At 31.1% G+C, this 24,414-nt stretch overlaps 1 protein-coding gene across 1 annotated transcript; it reads left to right on the plus strand.

Annotated features, from left to right (window-relative positions):
• Nucleotides 1-1,715: 1,715 nt before the first annotated feature.
• Nucleotides 1,716-23,288, plus strand: LOC110094663 (linoleate 9S-lipoxygenase 6). Its single transcript, XM_020819937.2, has 9 exons — nucleotides 1,716-1,920; nucleotides 3,628-3,923; nucleotides 4,054-4,294; nucleotides 9,458-9,820; nucleotides 10,517-10,602; nucleotides 20,685-20,774; nucleotides 21,203-21,504; nucleotides 21,834-22,097; nucleotides 22,442-23,288. Exons 1-9 carry the CDS (start codon nucleotides 1,716-1,718, stop codon nucleotides 23,211-23,213), a joined length of 2,619 nt encoding a protein of 872 aa, XP_020675596.1. The 3' UTR covers nucleotides 23,214-23,288.
• The last annotated feature ends 1,126 nt before the right edge of the window (nucleotides 23,289-24,414 follow it).

Consider the following 24,414-nt stretch of genomic DNA (forward strand, 5'->3'; position numbering starts at 1 on the left):
TCTGTTCAGAGAACTTCAAGCTTGGACCGCTTGGTCCTTTACTTTTTCTTCAGAGATCTATTTATTGAACTTTAATTTAGTTTTCTGTTTAGCAAATCTGAAGTTCCGAACTAAACCGTTTCTGTTTAGAGAAGAATTTTTTTTTAGGTTTCACTGTACAGAAAGGATTTCATAAGATAAAAATCTTTTTTTTTGTTTATGTTTTTATTTTATTGGAATAGATTTCGATGATGTATGACTTTGCTTTGAAAAAATTGATCATGCTAAAGCAAATATTGGAAACACCTTCAGGTAGTTGCTACAGTTCTGTTGGAGTGAAGAAGAACTTTTTTAGCCAGAGTGAAGAGCAAACTAATCATCATCCTTCAGGTAGTTGCTGTAGTTTTATGTTTAAAAAGACTTAATGTGCTGTTATTCTTTATCCAATGTGTTGTTATAGTCTGTATGTAAAATTTTACAAATCATGCATGTGCCTAGATTTAGTTCAATGTGTTGTATTGCTGTTATAGTGTTGTTGTATAGTTGAGTCCTTTCTGTGTTTTAAATGGCTACTTTTGTTATAATTAATAACAAAAGTTTGGGATCATTAGTTTTGTGGGTTTTGAAGTATAGGTTGTATTTTGATTCTCTAACTTGTAGTTAAAAAAATTAGAATTATTATTTAGATGTTAAATATATTTTCAATTCTCATGTTATTATGATTTTTTTTAGAATGTCAACGTCTATTAGTATGGAAGGGGATAATATTGAGCCTGCAAATATTGAGACTGAAAGACATGATGATCATCTTCACTCCTATGTTGATAGTCACCTTTGAATGAATAATAAGCAGAATGCTAACAATGAGATTGACGAAGAGGTTGAAAAGTGGAAGCAGAAGGATCTCACGATAGCAAGATCGAGAGCTCGAGCGTGAGGAAGGCCGGTCGGATACTGGAGACGGAAGCTGGGCGTCGGGTATGAGATGAAAAGTCGGTCGGTGCTGCTGTGATCAGAAGTCGGAGAGGGAAGAGGCGTTGGCGGCTTGATTGGGGTCGAATGGATGAGGACAAAAGGAGGAGGCGGTTCAGGTCTTATAGGAGCTTTGTTCGACAGAGAGGAAGGGCACGTTCGAGTTCTGGATGTCGGATGGGAGGCGTGGAGGTCGGGAGGTAGAAAGGAGATTAGGGTTCACCCACCAACCCAGCAAAGCCCGGTGGGGGTGTATGGAGTACTGTAGAAGCGGCTGATACGGACAGGATTTGATCAGGTAATCATTTTAGCAATTTTGTACCGCAGGGGTCAACACTCCTGACAGTCGTGTATTTTATACATTCTTCTCATAGCATAACTTGAGACTGCTAGGCAGAATGAATTGATTTTGCATCTAAAAACATGTAAAACTGTATAGATTTTTACTTCAGCAAGACTTACCTGCAAATTTGAATCTTTTGTTTATAGCACTACTTCAACCTCCCACAATCTTAAATTTATCAAAAACAATGCTGAATGAAAATAAAAGATTGGCATCTGATGCAAGGGTAAAGCTAAAGACAGAATAATTATTCCCCTACCCTTCTTTATCCCATATTCCAGTCTGCTCCCTTTATCTACAAGAAATTCCTTCCTAAACTTCTTTGGCGTAATTTCTCCTATATTATCTTCCCTTGTCAGCGGTCTTAGATATCAAATTAGAAGCACATGCAAATACTCGTCCTCCTCTCTTTCTCTCTACAATGGCTCAAAATAAACAGCGACAGCAGAAGGAGAAGAAGGAATGCTGGTCCAATAAGCCTCAAGCATGCCTTTCTCTCTTGTCTAGTCATCATTCTTCTCCTTTTAACGTGAAGGCTGCTGTTGTTGTGTTTAGGAACTCACGCTTGTCAAGACCAGGGAAGCTCACCACTCTCCAGCTCTATAGTAGTAGCCAAATTGATCAAAGTAAGTGCATTGTAATGATTAACAGGGAGTATTTAACTGATTTTCTTTTTTTTAGGGGAATGGGTGACTGCTCTTTTTTTTTTTTTTAACAAAAGGGAAAATTTTAATGTTATAAAAGAATTACAAAAGAAATGATTAAATTCCCACAAAAGAAAAAAAAGGAATAGAAGAATGCAGTGCAGAGTAGAAGTATATACAAAAAACTTAGAAAAAAGCTTCTGAACAGAAAATGATTTAGGACTTCTTCACAAGCTGCCAAACGGTTTCCGAACAATTTTCCAACTGAATCTCTTATATGGCCACCACCTCTAGCAAACAAATTAGCAAAGCAACCATTATAATTCACTTTCACTTCATCAGAATTTGGTTTCAACCAGAAAATTGAAGGAAACTTCTTTTCAATGGTTCAACAACCATCTAGTCGAGCATATTAAGGTTTCGTTTGGGATAACTTTTTATTGCTTATTAAAGCAGCTTTTTAGTATAAATTTTTTAATTTTTACACTAAAAAGTTGTTTTAAGAAGCAGTAAAAAAGCCGCCCCAAACAAAGCCTAAGTCTTTTTTCAGGACAACTTTCTTTACTAATTTATGTAACAGTTTTTTAGTACAAAAATTTTTTGAACTAGAAATTTTTTTTTGCATTCCTATGCATGGAGAAGATTAAGGCTTCGTTTGGGACGGCTTTTTTACTGCTTCTTAAAGCATCTTTCTATTGCAAAAAAATAATTTTTGTACTAGAAAGCTACTTTAAGAAGCAGTAAGAAAGCCGTCCCAAACGAAGCCTAAGTCTCAAAGTTATAATGGGCACATGCTAATAATTTTCCTTTGAAAATAGGCATCAGTGCATTCCATTGAATCTTACAAATGATTTCATTATTTTTTTTACAAAATTGATTAATCATGTTCTATTGAGGATTAAATTCCTAATTTAAATAAATATACAAATCATAAATACATGGGTCATGGTAGGAGGACCATCACCAAAATTAGATTGTTGCTTGGTGGATGAAGCATTTTCATCGTTATATTGAGTTAGTTGAGAATGATTTATGTGTAAGCTTTGTATAATAAAGAAAGCATTTCTACTTCAGTGTTTTCTATTTATTATATTTAGCTCTTTAGAAAGGGAGGATGTCTCTTCAAGGAGTGCAACTTCTCTTTGTTGGAAAGAGGAGCTTTTGATGCATGAAATCAAAGTAATTGAGTTATGAAAAAATTATTTTTCTGATATATTATAGATTTAGAGGCTATAGTTGTCGTACCTAAAAAGCAACTGTAATAGATGCTGAAAGGAAACAAGTTAGTAAGGCTTATTGAAATGTTGGGTGGCATGGTCTTTGCGCTTGAGTTGCCAAAAATTATTATAGTTATAGTTAAATACTTATTGGAAGGATTCGTAGAAATGTTAAGATGACATCCTTCCTTGGTTCAATTTTGTTTGGAAGGTGTCTGACATAGGGCAAACCTCCTTACATCTTAAGTAGTCCAACTGACTGATGATGAGCTAGTTGTAGTTATTAGGGGCAGAGATTAAAACATACCAATGCCATGTCCAAATAGAGATCGAACATATGAGAACTTATTATTGTCTAAATAAAGGTCCAAAGCTATTTCATAATTACCTTCTGGCTTACATGAACTTTTTTTTTTTTTTTAATTGCATAAAAAAATTAGTTCCACATAAACATCATTTTCTTTTCACATAGACACAGGAAGAGGCAAGCTTAGTGAAGAGAGAAATCTCAAGGAAGGAAAGAATACAAAGCATGGAAGTATACCTACTATCACTTATCGTGTGAGTTTTAGCCTATGTGAAGACTTTGGAGTGCTGGGAGCCATTCAAGTGAAGAACGGTGATCGAAATGAGTTCTTCCTCCACTCAGTGACTGTCATGTTCATCGATGATCTTGGTAACTGGTCCCATAAAGCCCAGTTTGACTGTCGGTCTTGGGTCTACCCGGTGAGGCTAACCAATGTTGGTCGCCTCTTCTTTTCCATAACAGTGAGTAGTTGTGATTTGGTTGGATGTCTGCTAACTTTTAAATAAGAAGTATTTCCAATGTTCATTATTCGACTAAAGTTGATCATTTTAGTTGCATGCTTGGTCTGTTTTTAATTGCTTTGATATGCAGAGCTACTTGCCGAGGCAGACGCCAGAAGCATTACAGAAGCTACGACAGGAAGAGCTTGTGTGCTTAAGAGGAAATGGAAGGGGAGAGAGAAAGGAGTGGGAGAGAATATATGACTATGCTTACTACAATGATTTAGGTGATCCAAGCAAAGGCATAGCGCATGAACGACCTGTTCTTGGAGGATCAAAATCCTATCCTTATCCTCGTCGGATTAGAACTGGCCGCCCTCTTAGTGACAAAGGTACCTAATTTTATTTATTTATTTATTTAAATACATACCACTTTATATCATGCTATTTATATATCTAATACTCAGAACTTTAATATTTCATGCCTAACACCCATAGATCAAATATGAGTGCAATAAATAAAATATTAAAGTTTATAGGGTGATAGAAGTGAAATATAAGAGTGATATTTTTGATATTAAAGTTGTTTATAGATGATATACATGAAATATTAAAGATTTGAGTATTAGATATGTAAATAGTGTGATATAAAACTGTATGTATGTAAATCCCCCTATTTTTTTTCTTGAAGAAATTTGTACTTAGGTGGAATTTTGAATTATTTATGTTAGTGGTTAGTTGATTAGATGTCACATAAAGTGTCAGTCATTTGATGACCCTATTAGAAGAGTAGTTGTATTAGATTTGACCTATGGTTAGACATGTAGAGGTATGCCTAAAAGACTTGGTTAGGCGGTATTAAAAATAAATTTTCATTAGATTTTAAAGAGAATTTGACTCTTAATAAAATATAATTAAAAAAAGGATTTGTGTAGCCGACTGTAAATGCTTGCTATTGTTGTTATTGTTGTTGTAGTGTTTAATTGCATTGAATAAATCAATAATTTAAATTAGAATTTTAACATTAAAGAACCAAATGAATTGTAATTTAGAGTTTAGACATCATTGATAGTAATATTATATGAACTATACTTATATATTAGCAATTTTTTTTTAATTTTAAAAGATAAACTTTTATTTCATATTAAATAAAGATCACAAAAATAATGTTATCAATGAAGTCTTAATTAATTCTTCAATAGCTTTTTTATTCAGAAGTTTCTCTTAGAGATCTCAAAGTAAGATGTGTTAGAAATTTTTATAAGCATTTTAGAGTAAAAGAGTGTGTGTAAGACCTAAAAATAGGCATGTAATTAAAGTGTTTTATGTGTCAACATATTTGAAGTTTCAACTGATTAGCTTGTACAACATGTTTGTTTAAATTCAAAATAGAATACTATAAAGATCATTCCAATGCTAATTCACAAATCAATCTAGAGTCCTATAAAGTACTAGTTTATTTTATTTCTTTGTTAGCTAAATTAAAGCAAATCTTTTAGCTTTTTTTAAGTGGTCTTGGTTGGATCTCATTATATTCGACTCATTCTAGCCAAAGAATGTAGTTTTTTTCTAAATAAATCAGTCCCTATCAAAGCTTTCTAGAGTATTTTTCCTCGTTGACTATATTTATTCCTATAATTTTAGAAATTTTAGTTTTTAATCCTGTTGTAGCTGTAATAACCATTATCTTACACTTAGACCTCTAAAGAGATGCCATATCTAAACACTTCATGTATGAGCCAACTATTATTTGATGAATATTCCATAGAATGTTATAATGTCTCTATATCATTGATCATTATTTCTCTCAAAAATCATAGTCTTTGCTAGGCAGCTAACCATTTGATGTCTCTATATGGTGTCTTAAGATTATATGTCAATTTTAATAATTTTGACCTAAAGGGTAGCAAATTATTGTTTAGCTTTCTTATTAAAGTTAAATTGATTAAAAGTTAATGTTTTTGTACAACATTTTTGTGATTAATGAATAAAATGAAAGCTAAAAGCATTTTCACATCACTTTGTACAATCTAAAGAGAGATAGGACGCTAATCATGAGAATTTAGGAAAAGGAGAAGAAGAAAGGAAAGGAAGGAGAATTTAATTTTGGTTTTTTTACCTTGGATAGAATTAAAGCCTATTGGTGGAATCATGCTAAAAAGTATTTTCCCCTAGTTTAGGAGACTTATTGGTGGAATCATGCTAAAAAGTATTGTTATACTTGCATATGAGATATAAGAGTTTCTCCTATAGATGTTTATGGCTCTATAGTGAATCAGATTATGTGGGCCCATGGTGTAACATTAAATATCATAATGGAAAGGTTTGGAGAGTTTTAATGAAGTATAATGCTGATCTAATGTTGTAATTAGTTATGTTACATGGAACTTTTTCTCTATTGCTCCTTACCACAATGCATTTTATGCATCAAAGTTGGATTTGATTGAAATTAGGAGCAATGTAATGATTTGGATGGTTGTCAAGAATAATGTATTGAATTATGTCAAATCTATATGATCATCTCCTTCATGGGTTACTTGATGGAGTAAAATGAGACATTAACCTAAATTTTCCATTTCAAATTTATGCATGATTTCATGCAATTATATTAAGAATTGAATGAAAACTCATCTATAAGAGTAAAATGATAAACCATAATGTAAATTGGTAAAAGTAATGATCTTGTAGTTGAGGGTCAACATTAATTTATTATAGATGCATTTAGAATTAACTAAGAATTAATAATAAGTAACTTGTATTACGTGAAGGAGAAAATATGAATAAGAGGATAAGATACTTTAATAAATGTACCAAGTATAGTAAGGTAATAAGAGTGGTTAGTCAAATAAGAGGTTTAAGGCAAATTTATTTATGTAGATTAACTAATATTCATGTTCGCACTGATTATGGGAAGGGACATAAGAAAATATTAGTTGGACAAATGTAGATAGTTATAAGTATTGATAATTAAGGAACAAAACAAGAAATTGCCCCATGACTATATTAAAAGAAAGATTAATTGCTAGATATGATAATGGAGTTGGTGAAAGGATTCAATAATCATAACAACCCAAGCAGTTCAGTATAAAAAATAATAACATATGAGGATCATTGATGGATACTATACTAGTTTTGAGTTAAAAATAAATCACATAAAGGAATAATAACCATGGCCCTTATCAAGTATAAGCATGAGCACATACATTGGCACAAAGAGATTCATGATTTAACTAATGTATTTTTTGGTACATCTCTTATAGTAGACCATGCTGGTTCTGTTTAATTTATTTTTGGTGCTTCATACTCCATATTTAAGAAATTATTTAATGCGTTGTGTTCATGTCCTTTTAATTTTTTTATGTATTAGGTGGTCTATTTTATTATCAATTGGAAATGCTACATATGATAGTTCTCTGTGCTTATGGTACTGAATTACTAAACTATAGGTTTGAGTTTGAATTGATGATATTACCCTAAGTTGAAATTGATGTGATTTTCATTGTTTTTCTAAATATTAATTTAGCATAAAGTGCGATAAAATAAGGTTAAGATTGTTTTAAAGGATGATAAGAAGGTTTAGTTTTTAAGGAAAGAAGAAGCCTACTTTTGATGAAGGATGAAATAATTAAATAATATTTTATAAATTGGAGTTTAATGATGAATTTATATGTATATTTATTTCTTAATGATTTACTTGGTTTGCCTTAGGAGAAAGTAGAGTTCACTGTAGATTAAGAGATAAGTATTAGTCCTATTTCTAAGACTCCCTACATAGATAGAGTGTTGATGGTAGGCTTTTGTAAACTTATTTGTATGGTTAAAACTAGTGTCACCCTATGATAAATGCCTTAAAGAAAGAGGATGGATTAATTAGAACTATTATTGATTATAGGCATTGAAATAAAATAACTACTATGAATAGATATATTTTGCTCATGATATATTGTTTATTTGATCAGTTTAGGAAAATAACTAAAATATGATATTAGATAGAACATTAGGCTTTCATAGATTAAATAGGCATGAATGAAACTTAACTAATAGAAGGGCCTAAATAGTAAAAGCATGCAAGAAAGAAATTAAATTAAAATATCAAATTTGTTACACCATACCACATCTTCCTTACACTAATTTATGTGTATGCTTTTAGATTATCCAATTTTATTTCTGTATATATACCTTCATCATCAACTTCTCTTCACCATTGCTCTATAACCTATAACATGCACTTATTTCCTAAATTTTGATGTCAAAGGAAGTTATATTCACTAATATTAGTAGAATTAGAAACTAATGCATGTGTTTGTAGTGATAAATGCAATATCATGCCTTTAAGTAACCATGCATGTCAGTGTGATTATGTAAGATCATACATGTGATGGTAAATGATATACATGCTAGTAAGCTATGAAAAAAATTTTGAGTAAAAGCAAACATTCTAGGTTATTAAAATTATTCATATGATATAAGCTTAATTTTTTATTAAGGTTAACTAATCATACTTAGCTCATTTAAGAAGGTTTAATGCTATATATTAAAAATGTGAAATCATGTAGATTTGTTAGCATCAGAAACACTCAAATTAAAAATTATTATTGATATTCAAATTAAGCTTTATTGCATTAATTTGATAATTAATGACATATGGTTATAATATTAATCATAATTAAAAAACTCAAAAAGTAGAAAAATCAGGTGATCAATTGATCTTTGTAACTCATATAGATGATCCTTATAAGAATGATTAGCCAATTAAATTTATGGCCCAAAAACAAAATAATATTAATAAATATAATTATTTACACATAAAGTAATATAAAAGGAATAAGATAAATATAAAATCTACATGATTATATTCCAAAAAAGTTACAGAATATTTTAATATGTTTAAAAATAAATTTAAATACTTTTAATTAATCTAGTGTTCATCATCCTTGAAGCTTGATAATGATCAAACTGAAACTAATGTAATGAAAAGTACTAAGATATCCACACCAAGATTTTCGAATCTTTGAATTTTGTTACTTGATATGATAAACAAATTGATCTTAATTTTCCAAGTTGCAAATGATCCAAACATGCTTAATGAATATCAAACTAATCTTAAAAATATCTATCATTGTTATTAAATGATGAAACTAGCTATAAGCAAACACTTAGCAAATAACTAGATAACTCTATGTAAGATTAGTTATTACTAGATCAAATAATAACATACATATAAAAGTACTCATTAGAATATGAATCAATCAAACATAATTTTTGTAATTTTAAATCTCATCCCCCATATTATAATTTTAAAATACTCCTAATAGCTAGGAAATGGATTATGAGCTTTAATCCTATTATAATTTAATTTTAGGCAATTTGACTACAGTTAGATCTATCTCTTAACCATAAAGTGACATAAATTTTTAGTATGCTTATTTCAAGTAAATCAGCATTCATGCGTCATCTTTATAAATTTGATCCAAATAGACAATATAGTATTATTTTTCTATATATTACCCAGTGTTATGAGCTAATATGTTTTTTTTTTTTTTTTAATGATGAAGATCATCAAACAGAAGAAAGACAAAAGATCATAAACTTAGACTTCTATGTTCCACCAGACGAGCGATTTAGTCCAACAAAGCTCTCCGAGTTCATTTCCAGCTCTATCCAAGCAGTAATTCACTTCGTGCTTCCAGAGCTCACGTCTTTATTGAAAGGATCAAATATCATTAACTTTGAATCTTTTGATCAAATCTCGAAAGACCTTTACACTAGAAGGAATGTTCAAAGTCGACAAGCAAATATTGAGCGCATCGTTCTCGAAAAGTTGAAGGAGTTTTTGCCAGAGGATATATTCAAGGAAGTCATCAAAATTGCTAAGAATACTACCACCATCAAGTTTCCAATTCCACAAGTTATAGAAGGTAATATCAACTTATATATGCTGTTAGCTCTTTAGTTATTGTAATAATATATAAATTAGTGATTTGTTTTTTTAATGAGACTTTTTTTTTTTTTTAAGTTTGTGTTCTTTTCAATTATTCATTAAGATGATTAACATTGGAGCTGCTCACCATATTATTGGATAGGGCTTATATGTTCTGTGCACAAAAGTTGGAATTCATCAAGCCCATGAGAGTATGAAATGCAATTTCCATTCTCTAAAAACGATCATAAATTCTTGTATGTATGGACATATATTTTCATCTAACATTTCAACTTAAAAGTATAGAATTTATATTTATATGTTCATCTTTTATTATAGACTTGATTATAAACTAAAAAAAAATGATATTCGTTTATTAGATTTAAATGAGAATTTGATTTTTAAGAGGACACAATAGAGAAAAAAGGATTCATATAACTTACCACACTTAGTAGGATAAAGGCTTGATGTTGTTATTGTTGTTGTTGATGATGATGTTCATGTTCTGTTGTACATATGATATATTGCTTTCCATATGTTTAATATATCTATGACATACTACTGTATTATTGCGTAGGATAGTTAAATTAAATACATTATCATATCCCATGTTGTATATGTCTTGGTTTTAACAACAATGTTCCTCTTAATTTAGTTCCTGATTAAGAAATGTCTGTCATATTAATTTGTGCAGTTGATCAGTTTGCATGGAAGACTGATGAGGAATTTGCACGAGAAATGCTTGCAGGGCTTAATCCAGTGGTAATTAAACGATTAGAGGTATGATAAATATTCACTTAATTATAATGTAATGACTTAGGAAAACATGATTTGCAAGAACTTGTAATTCCTTGCTTCCTCAAAAAAAGACAGTTTATTGAAATTTAATTTAAATTATTTAAAGAATATGATAACAAATGTCTCATTTTACACTAAAATATGGTCTTCTTAGCTTATGAGTAGAATTATAAAATAATTCATATTTTTAAATAATAATATAAAAAATTATGCCATAAATAAAATAATAATAATTCATTAAATAAGCATTCCTTATATTTAAAGCAATGTTGAGATTGTTTTATAAATATACGTTTGCTTATCAGTGATGTTTTGAAAACATTATAAACTAACATGAAATAATACTATCTTAAAAACATCTTGTTGAATTTATATGGACAGCCTCTTAAGAAAAAAATCACTTGTCAGTAGATTTGGAATGTACAAAATTAATTTCAGAATTGATATCTAGAAAAATATATGAGGATAAAAAATTATACTTTTGTCAAAAAAAATAGTATAAATTATAGGACATTAAAAAAAATATGCAATACAATATTAGGTACTCTTTTTTTGTATAAGATAAAATTTGAAAATTAAAAAATTTATAACTAATACTTTCTATGTTGAGAGAAAAAAATATTATCCTCTTACTATTTGTGTTAAAAAGTTTTGATACACTTAGGAGCCATCTTAGTTTGGCTAAAATCAAATGAATCATCTATTAAGGATAAAATCACATGCGAGGAAGCTATATCGACAATGAGCTTTGGTATAGGCAATTAGAAATCATCTTGGGATAAGCCTTAATCGAGACGTACAAAAATTTGGCCATTATTATTCTTCACTTGAATTATGCTGACCTATTAAGAAGGATATTTTTCTTCTCAATTGAAGCCAAATATGATTAATTTATTAACTTTGACTATTAGTTGTTGTTCAATTTCTAATCATATACATCGAGTGGCTTGCTATAGAGGAATAGTAGTAGGATGAATTTCATGTTTATGAACTACTATATATGAGGATAATCTAGGCATGTCAAAATAGTCCTTAAACTCAGAAAGTAACAAAATCAAATCATTAGATTCGTTCTCATTATATTTATCAGTTTTGTCTCTTATTTCATAATAATCTTCATCACCCTCATCGTCCTCATTCTCAATCACAATAATGTGATGCCTAGATGAAGATTCATTTTCTTTGCCTTTAAATTGCTTTCGAATGTTGTAGCATTTGTCATAAACACCAATGGCCTTTGCAGCAATAGTTTATGTCAAATCTTCCTCCCCAACAATGAATAGAAGAGTTGGATTTACTTGTTTGAAATATTTTGGATGGTCCAACGCCGAGAATATCATCTTCCATCACAACAAAGTCATATTCTTCGTCAATGATGACATTTGATGTGTCATTAATTTGCTCCTTCAAATCCTTTTTTCTCAATATGGAGCCATGTTTTTCATTCTTTACAGGCTTGGGACAATTATAGCAAGCTCTAGCATTTCTAAAACCTTTAATAAGGTGTTGTTTGTGGTGCGTAATTCCTCCTTTAGTTATTTTGCCAAAAATTATACATGTCATAGTATTATTATTGGCTTCATTAGCCAATATTGCATATTTTAACGCTGGATCTTTTTTTGAAGATTGAATTAAATCTAACATTTTCTATGACCTATAAGCAAGCAAATTCAAAGTCCATCTCACGTGCATGAAGCCTTAAAATCGAATAAGTACACTATTGAACTAAATGATTTTGTTATTTGAGATTAATCAAAATAAAATAGACATTTTAATGAAGCTCATGACTCAAGATTCTTCAAACTTTAAAAATGTTAATTTTAGTATCTTTAGTTGAAAATTATATCAAAATTGAATAGTGATTAGTGTTTGATAGACATTTGCATGAAAAATTTGTTTATTGTAGCAATATTCCAATTTTTCATGCACAACTAAATATTCAGGCAGGCATGTTTGAACAAGCATGTTCAAGATAATCTGAATATATAAAACAACTAAACATATTTGAATACAAGAATTTACAAGGGCATATGTTATCAGTTGTCACATATTTGTAAATTTTTCATATTTGTGCTTTTCATTCATATCATTATGATAGAGGGTAGCGTTGAGCAGTGAATTGTTAGACTATATTGTGAAGAGAGGCAGAATCAGTGTGGAATCCCGTGAAGGGAGGCGAAATTCATGTGGAATATATGAATCAAGCATTAGTGAGGGTTCGCAACTTCGAGTAGGCATGAGGTAGGCGGAATCCGTGCGGGCGTGAGGATTGTGGCTTCGGTTGTAAGGGATCGGGCATGACTCAAGATTGGGGCGTGAGGTTTTTAGGTTTAGTAAATAAATAAATAACTAATAACAAAAAAAATTATTATATTATTTAGAAATTAAAATTATATAAATATTTAAAAAATAACTCATCTAATAAAGCCTAATCTATACTCTTCGTTGTAAATTTCCCAATTATTAAAAATTATTTTCAATTATCTTTTCTTCAATAAAAGACACTTTAATTATTCCAGTATAATCATTTTTAATATATATCCTTCCAAATTTAGCTACACATCCATATGAACATTCTCATTTCTATCATGCTCCTTAAATATCAATAATTTTAAATATTGATGACTTTTTTTGTAGAAGACTTCAATCTATATAGCATTATCAGCCAAATTACAGTATTAGAAATTTTAAAAGTTTCAATGATATCATCTTAAATAAATAATATTTGTCATTGTCCGTTGATTCTATGGTACTAAAGCCATCACAAGCTTTTAATTTTGGTTTAATATATTTTATATCCTATAAATTTTCTTAGTGTTGAGCTTTGCTAATGGTCCAGGTAGATGCCATCAAACCTTGCTTAATTAAATTTTTAACATAAGCAGAATATCAATCAAAAGGTAATTCTATTATTTCATTCATAAAAGGTTCTTCAACTTTTATATTGAATTTAGAGCTTGAAGACGAAGGGGGAAAAAATCTTAGAAATCTTACGATATTCTTTATTTATACTAGGAACAACTTTAATTGTAAACCCAACAATAGTGTACTTAAACAATGTGGTTAAAGTTTGACATGCTCCTTATTCTTCTTGAAGATAGATAACTTAGAATCATCCTTGACTTTTTTCTTGGACCCTATCCTCTGTCTTACTCTATAGATACATTGAATATTAGGTTTGGCATTGACTTGATATTGAATTTATTTATTTATTTTTATATATTTTTATTACCTATGATTTATCCTTCAAGTTGAATTCCAAATCAGCTTTTGCATATACTCACTTATATATATATATATATATTCTCTCTTCCTCTACCATAGACCACAAGCTCCTCAAACTATTCTACCACATTGTTGCACAAGAGAGGAATGATGTCGATGAGCTGCATGTCCAATGCCTGAATTTCTTTCTTTTCTCACTTTTTTCCACTTAATTTATATATATATATATATATATATATATATATATTCTCTCTTCCTCTACCATAGACCACAAGCTCCTCAAACTATTCTACCACATTGTTGCACAAGAGAGGAATGATGTCGATGAGCTGCATGTCCAATGCCTGAATTTCTTTCTTTTCTCACTTTTTTCCACTTAATTTATTTTTCTTGTATTTGCACCTTTATTGTTGATGTCTCTAGACAACACTACTTGTTTTTTTAGCAGAGAATATGGGTCACTCTCTTAGATCCTAATTTCATGAATCGAGCATGATTACAACTACCCCTTGATGCAGTGCTCGACACCATCTTGAGAATATTTGATGCATTGGTACATGGAAGTGGGAACAATTTTTATTAATGAAACTAGGTTCTACCCAGAAAAGTGTTGAAGGAAATTTGAATAAATAATGAAAACTTAGCTTCTATATTTAGATCATCAATTTTTAGAAGAAGAGTTACATAACCCAAAGCATAATGCCCTTTTAATTGAAGCATTATAACCTGATATTATCTGAGCTAAGCTTGTGGGTATCAAACTTCAGATAGGTAAGAGTAATTAAGTCATAATGTTGACCAATGCATCTAAATCAACAAGCACACAAGAGATTAGTCAAATTCATTAAGTCGTGAAGGGGAAAATCATGTTTGATAGTTCCTAGAAAAAAACTATTCATTAAAAAAAGTAACCCAAAAACTTCCTAGAACTAAAGAGCCTCATCATTAGATATTATTGTTAACTAGGCCATAAAAGTTTTATAATTGAGTAAAGTCTTGACTAAGGCTTCCCCCATCTTCTTATAAAGAATAAGGACATCAAACATGTTCAATTTGTAGGCATCTTACTAAGATGGTTGAGAAAATTATAATAACCTTGAGAACCCCACCATTAGTGGTATCTTGAGTAGGTGTATGTTGTAGTGGGAGCAAAGATTATGAATTTGTAATTACTTATTTCCCTTATTTTTAGGTTTCATTCTAGGCAGTAGAGCTTTGCCACTAGGATGGTTGACTTCCATAATCTTCTCAAATATAGAGATTAGAGTGATGTTTACCTAAGCCTTAATAATGCTCAATTTATGTTCCACCAAACTTTTCAAAATTTGACAAATGAACCTCTAAACTAATAGGCGTACCCTAAAATTAAAGACAGAGCCTCATTATTAGAAGCATATTCAAGAGATTTATTAAGTTAATTATAATTAGCAAATTTAGAACTATTTTTGGTTATGTTAGCCAAGTAATTCATATCATTCTCATAAAAATTTGACAAGTCAAACATAAAATCCTTTTTCATTGATCCTTTTATTTTTGGGGGAATAAAGTAAATGTCATATAGAATGAGCAACACAAGGACTTTAGCTTCCTCATTTGTGATGAGTACAATTTTATTTTTCATTTTTTTATTTTAAATTTCTTTATTTTTTCCTGCACCACTGGACTCTCGCTGATTTAGCCTTCCACTGGCTTTAAAGATGAAGTTATACCCAAGTTATCCTCAAGAATTAGCTAATCAAGTTTGTTAGGTATTCTCTGAGCTTCCTTTGGCACATGCTATGATGATTGATAAATTTTATTAAGATTTTTCTTTTCAATGAATGAGAAAAGGCAATGCCCCATCCATCATCAAATTTAGAGAGATTTGAGGAACAAATGGCTCACCAAAAATAATCTTGATAGATCCTTGGCTATAATCTACCAAATATTCATTGGGAATCACCAATAATTTTTTTATAACCAATCATTGAATGTGAAGTAATCTTCTATCTTGATCCCAAGCATACAAGTGGCTTGTCAACTTCCTCTAACTTCCTAGGCTCTAGTAACTTGAAATCTACTTTCTTCGTTAGATTTTTTAAAATGTTTCTAACTATCACTCTTTTGAAAGATATGTCTAGTTCATTCTTTCTTTAAAAGGAGCTAGAAATTCCTTCCTTGATGTTGACTGTTATTGTTGTTGTTGATAGTGCTAAGGATGATATTTCTCAACTTGAATCATTTCTTGTAGATTATGCCTTTCATATTTTCAAAAACAAGGCTTGAGACTGCCTAAAACAATTTGAACACATTTGAATAATTTATTGTAACAAGCTATTAAAATTCATCTTTTTCTTTTAAGGATTCTCTTTCAATATTTAGTCAAATGGTTGGGTTACTGAGCTAGCTATCAGTTAAACAGAGTGAAACTTGTTACCACCAAGAAGTAGAGAGGTTTGGGGCACTTGCGTCCCTAGCAACAACCATGTCCATCTCATTTTCCCTAATCCTTTCCTTTTCCAGTCTTCACCTAATGTGGTCATTTTTATTACACATTTGCATCTTGGTTATAAGCGCGAACACAAAAGAAGAACCAATTTCAAAAGTACTACTTGTCAAAACAAGCCAGAATATAAAAAATGATAATTTTCTTCATCCTTTGTTCTCTAAAATATACTTAGAGAGTCTAGCCTTAGAGAAAATAGAGGGTCTAAGGACTTGAGTGGTAATTGAAGTTTTACTTCACATAATAAACTCTAGGATGAGATCATTTTGTGCAACTTTAGAAGGCTTAGCTATAGTGAAGACCAAGGCATTTATGGCCATTGTCAGATTTTTGAATTTCATCCCAATTTTTTTTACATTGCTATTAGTAAGCTGAGATTGATCAAGAACAAGGTTTAGATCATTAGAGAAAGTGAAGAGCAACTTTTCTTAGATTGCAAAAATTCTAAAGTCAAACTTTCTAATTTCTTGATCTCTGAATAGATTTTTTTATTTTGAATTTTGAATCGTATCCTACATTATATAATAAACTACACAAATATATAATTGCAATATAATGGTAAGATTGGAAAATATTTTAGAGAAATTTTTTATTTAAATTTAAAATTTTAGAAGTTTGATTGTGATTTTGAAAACCAAATTGTAAACTTCAATATTGACAAAAGTTTAAAATCTCAAAATATTTTAGTGAATTTTGATTTTGAAGTTTTGGTGGGAAGATTTTAAATTTATGAAAATTTGAATTTTGAAGGTAACTTAGATTTAGAAAGTCTTCACTTTAGATAGAATTTTGAGTTTGATTGAGTTTAAGTGAATTTAGAACCTTTCCCACAAAATTCTAGATTTGCTAGGAGGTTAGAAAATTAAGGATTCTCAAAATTTTAAAATCTCACTTATAAAAATTTTGTTTAATAAGATGTTAAAAAAAAGGAAACTTTTTGTGGATTTTAAAATCCTACTCACCAAATTAAGGATTGATGGTGGTTTCCAAAATTTAGGATGTTGAACACATTTGTCCGAGGAAGAAATGGACAAAGAAGTCATTGGAAGAAGAATAATCTTAGCCCATGAAGAATGTAAGCATATTATTGATATATAAAATATAAATCACAACTAAAGATAGAGTGAGGAACCCTCCTCATTTAAGTCACTAAAAATTTAGTGGGGAAAATAAACTATGGATATAACTTTTTTTTTTAATAATCATATACAACATAGAGAATAATATCTCTTCTTTAAAAATAGAAATGATATTCTTTAATGATTAAACTAAAAACAGTGTATTACAAAAATATCTATATTCATAGAGATCTTTCCATATATCATTTGAGTAAGATATGATTTATTCTATTATGAGGTTTATGTTTCTCATAAAGGCATGCTCTTATATTTGATTACATCAAAAGAGAAGTGATCTCTTAGAATACTTTCAAGCAAAATAGCAATAAATATTTTTAAGACATCAAAGTTTAGACAAAGGACATTTTTTTCAAATTGGTTTAAAATTGATCCGTTCTTTTTAGAGGCCAAATAATGAACAGTAGGGAGTGTTGGATTCTTAAAAGTGCTCCCAACTATCATATGTCGGGCTTTAAAGTTTTGAAAATCATATTTACTAATTGAGTTATTAATTTTTTAGAAGTTTGGGGCTTACATTTTATCAACACAAGATTGAGAAAATGCATAATTGTGAGGGCTCATCATATAGCAAATCAAACTATGACCCTAAAATTAATATTAACACTACTGAGTAGTAACTTGAACCTAAGTTCAAGGAAATGTAACAAGACTTCCAACTTTCAGTTCACAATGGGTTTTGAAAAAGCCTGATTCTACTAGACTTTACAATTGATTAGTTGTGAATGAATTTGTCACAAAATTATTCAAGGGTCCCTAAGGGGTCGGTTGGGTTCAGTTGGTCCAATTAAGACTAATCAATCTAACTAAATTATTAATGAATTTTATTCACCTATAGGGAGGTCTTCTAAAGCATTTGAGATTATTCATTACAATCACATTGGTCAATTGAATCAAAGGGATTAATTTTAGGAAGGCAAATGGGTTGGCTTTAGTCTTATTTGGTTTAAGAGGTCTAATTGGAATCTAACTTATTATTTAGGTCATCTATACTTAATGGTATACACCTATTAGGATGAATTTGGTTTAGTGATAAGATCATTATTTGAGAAACAATAAATGGTCCTATAAGGTTTATGGTACATTAGAATGTTTTATGTTAGCTTGATCATGGGTTACAATACTCATAGACCTAGTAAAATTATCATAACAACTCACATTAGCTGACTAATTAAGTTGGAAAAATGATACTTCAACCTCTAATTGTATCTACAAGGACCAAACAAGATTAATATGAGAGAGGTTAGCTTTGATGAGAGATAGAGCTTTTGATTGAAGGTTTTCCTCCTACAATTCTTTATAGTCCAAGGAAAATCCTATAGCCATTCTTGGGTATCTTCCAATCTTACATAGTCTAAGGTTATGGATATAATTTCTAACTTATTAAGCTAAGAAAGGATCCTACAAGATGATCTAGGATTACTGGAATAGAAATTAGAAAGGAAGAATGCTTGGAAACTTCTAGGAGAAAGTTAGGAATCCAAGAAGAAGGTTGAAATATCTAAACTTCTAGGAGTAAGCTATGTTTCAAAGTAGAGTTGACATTTTTTTTTTGTCAATATAAACATAAATTTCTCATTATGGTTGATCAATTTCATTTATATAGATCTTTTGTTCTAAATTAGCCGCTTATTAATTGAAGAACAAGTCCTTGCTTAAAGTGTTTTCAAGAATATTGTAAACTTAACTTCTTGATTTCTCTTTGATGGGGAGAATGTTAAAAAAGCTCCCCTTGTTTCTTGGCATAGTGCCACTCTAACTTGGCATAAGAGAGGTATTAGTATACTCTATATCCCTTCTTTTAACATTATTTGAAAATGAAATTCATTTGGAGGTTGAATTAATTCTTGTAAACTTTTGCCCAATGGCGCTCAATTATGCTTCCATTAGATTATGAATGTGAGGAGGGTGTCATCTATTTGGAAGGCATTGTAGCCAATTACAATTGATCAAATGTGCCATTAGCTTTCTTATATCTTTCTTATATCTTTGTTTTTTTGATTAGTTTGCTATGTGGTTATTTAGGAATCTTGTTCCTAGATAAATATACTTTTTTTCAAATCCTTTATATTTCACATTTAGATGACCACTCTCTTCATATTCATGATATTATGAAAAAGGTTCCTCCTTTTTATTAATTTAATTCTAGTTTATAATGTTCGGTGGTAAATAAAAGCATGAGTTCATAGATTGCGATACTCTAGCCTTGAGTGCTTAAAAAAATAATGTGTAATCAATTATAATTTATATTTTATAAACCTAGTTTATTTTTTTATTCATTTTATAGGGATTATCTCTTTGATTTTAGACTCTAAAGAAATTTCTCATCATTAATAAAGCATCACATTTTATCACCAAATGCCTTACTCGTAGTCTACTAATCATCATCATATTTTTCACTAGGCTTCCTATTGATAGACATCATACTTAGCAAAATAACTAAATAATGAATTTCAACTAATTGAATATAAGATGAAATTCATGTTTTTAATTAGTAATGCACTAAAACCCTTGTTGATGTTACCTATAGATATAACTATTACCACTATCATCATGCTTATATTAGCTAGCATCTAATATGTTTGCAAACAATGTGGGTCATGGCCATCTTTGATGCACTTGACATCACATTTTCTTATTTAAACCACCTTAGATGGCATATTATTTTTGTACACAATTCAACAGCTAATAGACTCTTACATTTTGAAAATGTTTTATTTTTATAGTTGTTTTTCATGCAAGATCATATTAATTTATCATATAAGTTCATGATATATTTATAATGTTTGAGTTTGAATTTTTTGAGTTGAGACTATATAAAACTATCATACTCATATGATTTTTGATAATCTATTTCAACGCAAAATAACAATAAAAAAGCTACATCCCTTGAGTACAAGTAGGCTTTATTTTGGACACCTTTTGACCACTATTTTTTTGCTTATTTTAAAAAAATTGTGCTAAAAAACTGCTTCAAAAAATATTAAAAAAGATATCTCAATCTAGATTAATACTGATCCAAAAATCTTAACTATTCATATTATTATGATCACAATAGTTTGCACTTGCCAATAATAAATATTAGGCTATAAAAATGAAATATGCAAAATAAATTCAAATAAAAAAATAATATCTAAATAATTTTTAGTGCAATGATTTACAAAAAGACTCATTCTTATGAGAATAAACTCCAAGTCTAAAATAAGTCTTTTTTGCAGTCTTTTCCTCCTGTTGGCAAAGATGGAAGGCAAAGCTCTATATTACCTACTCACATACAAAATAATCTTGATGGTCTAACCATCAACCAGGTTTGTTTTAGTATTTTTCCTAAACAGTTGTTCCATCATGATAGTTTATTATAACACACCTTTTATGCACATATGTTTTGATATGATTTATGATTCGTTTGGGATGATGTCAGCTTTTTATAAAGTTAACTGTAAAGCTGCAGTAGAGAAAACAACTCGCTAACACAAAAATTTATTTAAAGCAACGCAGTGAAACAGCCATGGCCAAGCAAAAATTATGATCGTGATTTGAAAAGCAATGAAGTAAAAAAGCTATTCCGAACAAACATGAGATACCAAAAAGATATAGAAGTAAATATAAAGATTTATGTGTTGGATATGTAAATGCATTAGGGTTTTTTGATATGCAAGTAAATCCCCTTAGTTTTGATTGCTTATGATATATACTTATGCTATCTATGCTAAATAATTTTCTTATTTTCTTATAGGCCATGGATCAAAAGAGGATTTTCATCTTAGATCACCATGATTACTTGATGCCTTACTTGAGGAGGATTAATATGCAAGGAGAATGCATATATGCTTCACGCACCCTTCTATTAAGAAGAGATAATGGCACACTTAAGCCTCTGGTTATTGAGCTAAGCTCGCCTGAAGAAGAAGGAATTGGCCTAAATAATAGCAGAGTCTTCCTTCCTGCAACTAATGGCATCGATGGTGCATTATGGCAACTCGCTAAAACTCACGTCTCCATTAATGATTCTGGATATCATCAACTTATTAGCCACTGGTGAATTAGCTCTTATGTTAAATGATTATCATTCTTAAGGCTATGAATGAGTCGAGTCGAGTTCAAGTCATTCTTGGCTTGAGCTTAAGCTTGATTAACTAATCGAGTTCGAGCTCGAGCTTTATTCTATGAGTTTGAGCCCGCTCATGAACCAGAACTAGCTCAAACTTGACTAGTTAGCTCATCGAGGTCGGCTCATGAGTCTTTTATCGAATAGATCTTGATCAGGCTCATGAGCCGGCTTGAATCACTTACACCTCTAATCATTTTATGAAATAACCATTTTTCATGTTATAACTTCCACTTTAAGTTAAGCTAGTTATTGATAGGTTACACACACATGCTGTTGTTGAGCCATTTATAATTGCAACAAGAAGACAGCTGAGTACAATGCATCCTATTCACAAGCTTCTTGACCCACATTTCAAGGATACAATGCATATAAATTCACTGGCTCGGAGCATACTTTTGAACGCCGGTGGGATATTGGAGAAGACAATGTTCCCTGCAAAATTCTCCATGGAATTGTCTTCCACCATCTATGAGGACTGGAGATTTGAAGACCAACAACTTCCCTTTGATCTTCTCAAGAGGTACCTGCTATATTTTTTTTTTGGAGGATTTACAATAGGGATGTTAAAACGGGTTAACGGGTCGAGTTCGGGCCTTACCCAAAATTTATTAGAACTTGAACTTAATTTGTTTGATAAACGAGCAAAAACTCCAACCCGAACTCGTCCTGCTCACAATCCAAATGATCCGAACCCGACTCGTTAACCAATTTTGTTTCAAAAAATATATTAACGGGTTCTTTTCGAGTCATAAATGGGCTGACATGTTAACTCAAACTTGACATGTTTAATAAACGGATAAAAAATCTAACATGATTACTAAATGGATAAACACGAACCCATTTATTAGTTTTGTTTCCATGCAGGGGAATGGCGGTGTACAACCCTAGCCACCGCGCTGGCATACAACTCCTTATAGAAGACTACCCTTACGCCACCGACGGCCTTGACGTTTGGTTCGCAATTAATTCCTGGGTCACTGCCTTTTGTTCCCATTTCTATGCTTCCGACGCCGATGTGGTTGATGACATCGAGCTCCGATCCTGGTGGTCTGAAATCCGGCTCATCGGCCATGGCGACCTCCCGATCGGCTCACTTCGCCCAAACCTCGACTCCCTTCCCGCCCTCATTCTCTCCCTCACAACTCTAATCTGGATCGCTTCTGCCCTCCATGCCGCTGTCAACTTTGGCCAGTATGCCTATGCCGGATTCCCACCGGCCCGCCCCACCCGCTCGCGCCGGTTCATTCCTGTCGAAGGCTCGCTCGAGTTCGCCAACCTAGTTCACGACCCAGATCAATTTTTCATGGAAACGATACCGGACCGGTTCACAGCCACGCTCGGTGTGGCACTCGTTGAGGTACTTTCACGGCATGCCAGGGAAGAGGTATATCTTGGCCGACGAGCGGCGGAGGAATGGACTGATGACGTTGAGGTGGTGAGGCTATTTGCGGAGTTTGGGGAGGAGCTAAGGAAGGTGGAGAAGAGAATAGAGGAGAGGAATGGGGATTTGAGGTTGCTGAACCGGCGTGGACCAATCGGGTTGGCTTACACTTTAATGTATCCGGATATAGGCAACGATGGTTCAAAGGAGAAGGGGATTACTAGTAAGGGGATACCGAATAGTGTATCTATATGACCGCTTAGATTTATTTGGACAATTATTGTGTTGGTAATTAAAGTGATTTATAATTTATGTGTGTTAGCAATTAAATTAATATTTATTTTTTATTTATTTATTTGATTGATTCATACAAGGGTTAGTTATTAAAGTGATTTGGATGTAGGATTTAGACTTCCTTTGAGATGATTTTATTATTGATTCTAAATGTAGCTTTTCAAAGCACAAAAAATTAAAAATTTTATACTAAAAAGTTGTTTTAAGAAGCAGAAAGAAAGCTATTCCAAAGGAAGCCTTAGGCTCCATTTTGGAATGCTTTCTTTTTACTTCTTGAGGTAGTTTTCTATTATAAAAATTAAAAAATTTATACAAAAAAAAATGCTTTAAGAAACAATATGAACGCTTCTTAATGTTTTCTTATTGCTTTTTGAAGTAATTTTTTAGTACAAAACAAGAAGAAAGTTGTCCTAAGGTTTCGTTTATGAAAGCTTTCTTACCGCTTAGAAAACGACAGAGCTCAGGAGAGCGAAATTCAAATTCCTAGACGTTGGAGCGCTCGATGGCAGATGAGCTCTGGACAATGGATCTCGACGGCGGAGCTCAGGACTACAACGGATGCGACGACAAGGGATAGAGCTCGACGAGACGCTCGACATAGAGATAGTCGAGAGCGGATTTTGAGCTCAACTCGAGTTCGAGCTCAAGCTCGACTCGAACACCCCTGGCTCGAGCTCATGCTCGACCCGAACACCCCCCTGGCTCGAGCTCGAGTCGACTCGTTTGCAACCCTACTAGATATCATGCACTATCCATTAATACAACTAAAATTTTCTAAAAAATAATTAAAATATTGGACTATTTAAAATAATAAACTAATATTTTTAAGTAAATGAGACTATAAATTTTATAAACATACTTCTAAAAATAAATAAATAAAATTAGACCACGTTATTGAATAGTGCAAAACAAAATTTTTGAAAACTTTGAACCATAATATATATAATAAAAATTCAAATTTATAAATATAACTTTAATAAAATTTTAAGATGTTAAAAAGCATTAAAAAACCAAAATAAAATAAAAATTCTATTAATATAATTAATGTGAAAAATAAAATTATAATGTTTAAATGGAAGCCCTTTAATATTTATAAATAAAGGCTGTGAAAACCGGACCGGACAACGAACCGGAAGAAGGAGAGGTTCACGGTTCGACCGGT

This window comes from Dendrobium catenatum, unplaced genomic scaffold (genome assembly GCF_001605985.2).
Source record: "Dendrobium catenatum unplaced genomic scaffold, ASM160598v2 fragScaff_scaffold_1693, whole genome shotgun sequence".
Lineage (NCBI taxonomy): Eukaryota > Viridiplantae > Streptophyta > Magnoliopsida > Asparagales > Orchidaceae > Dendrobium > Dendrobium catenatum.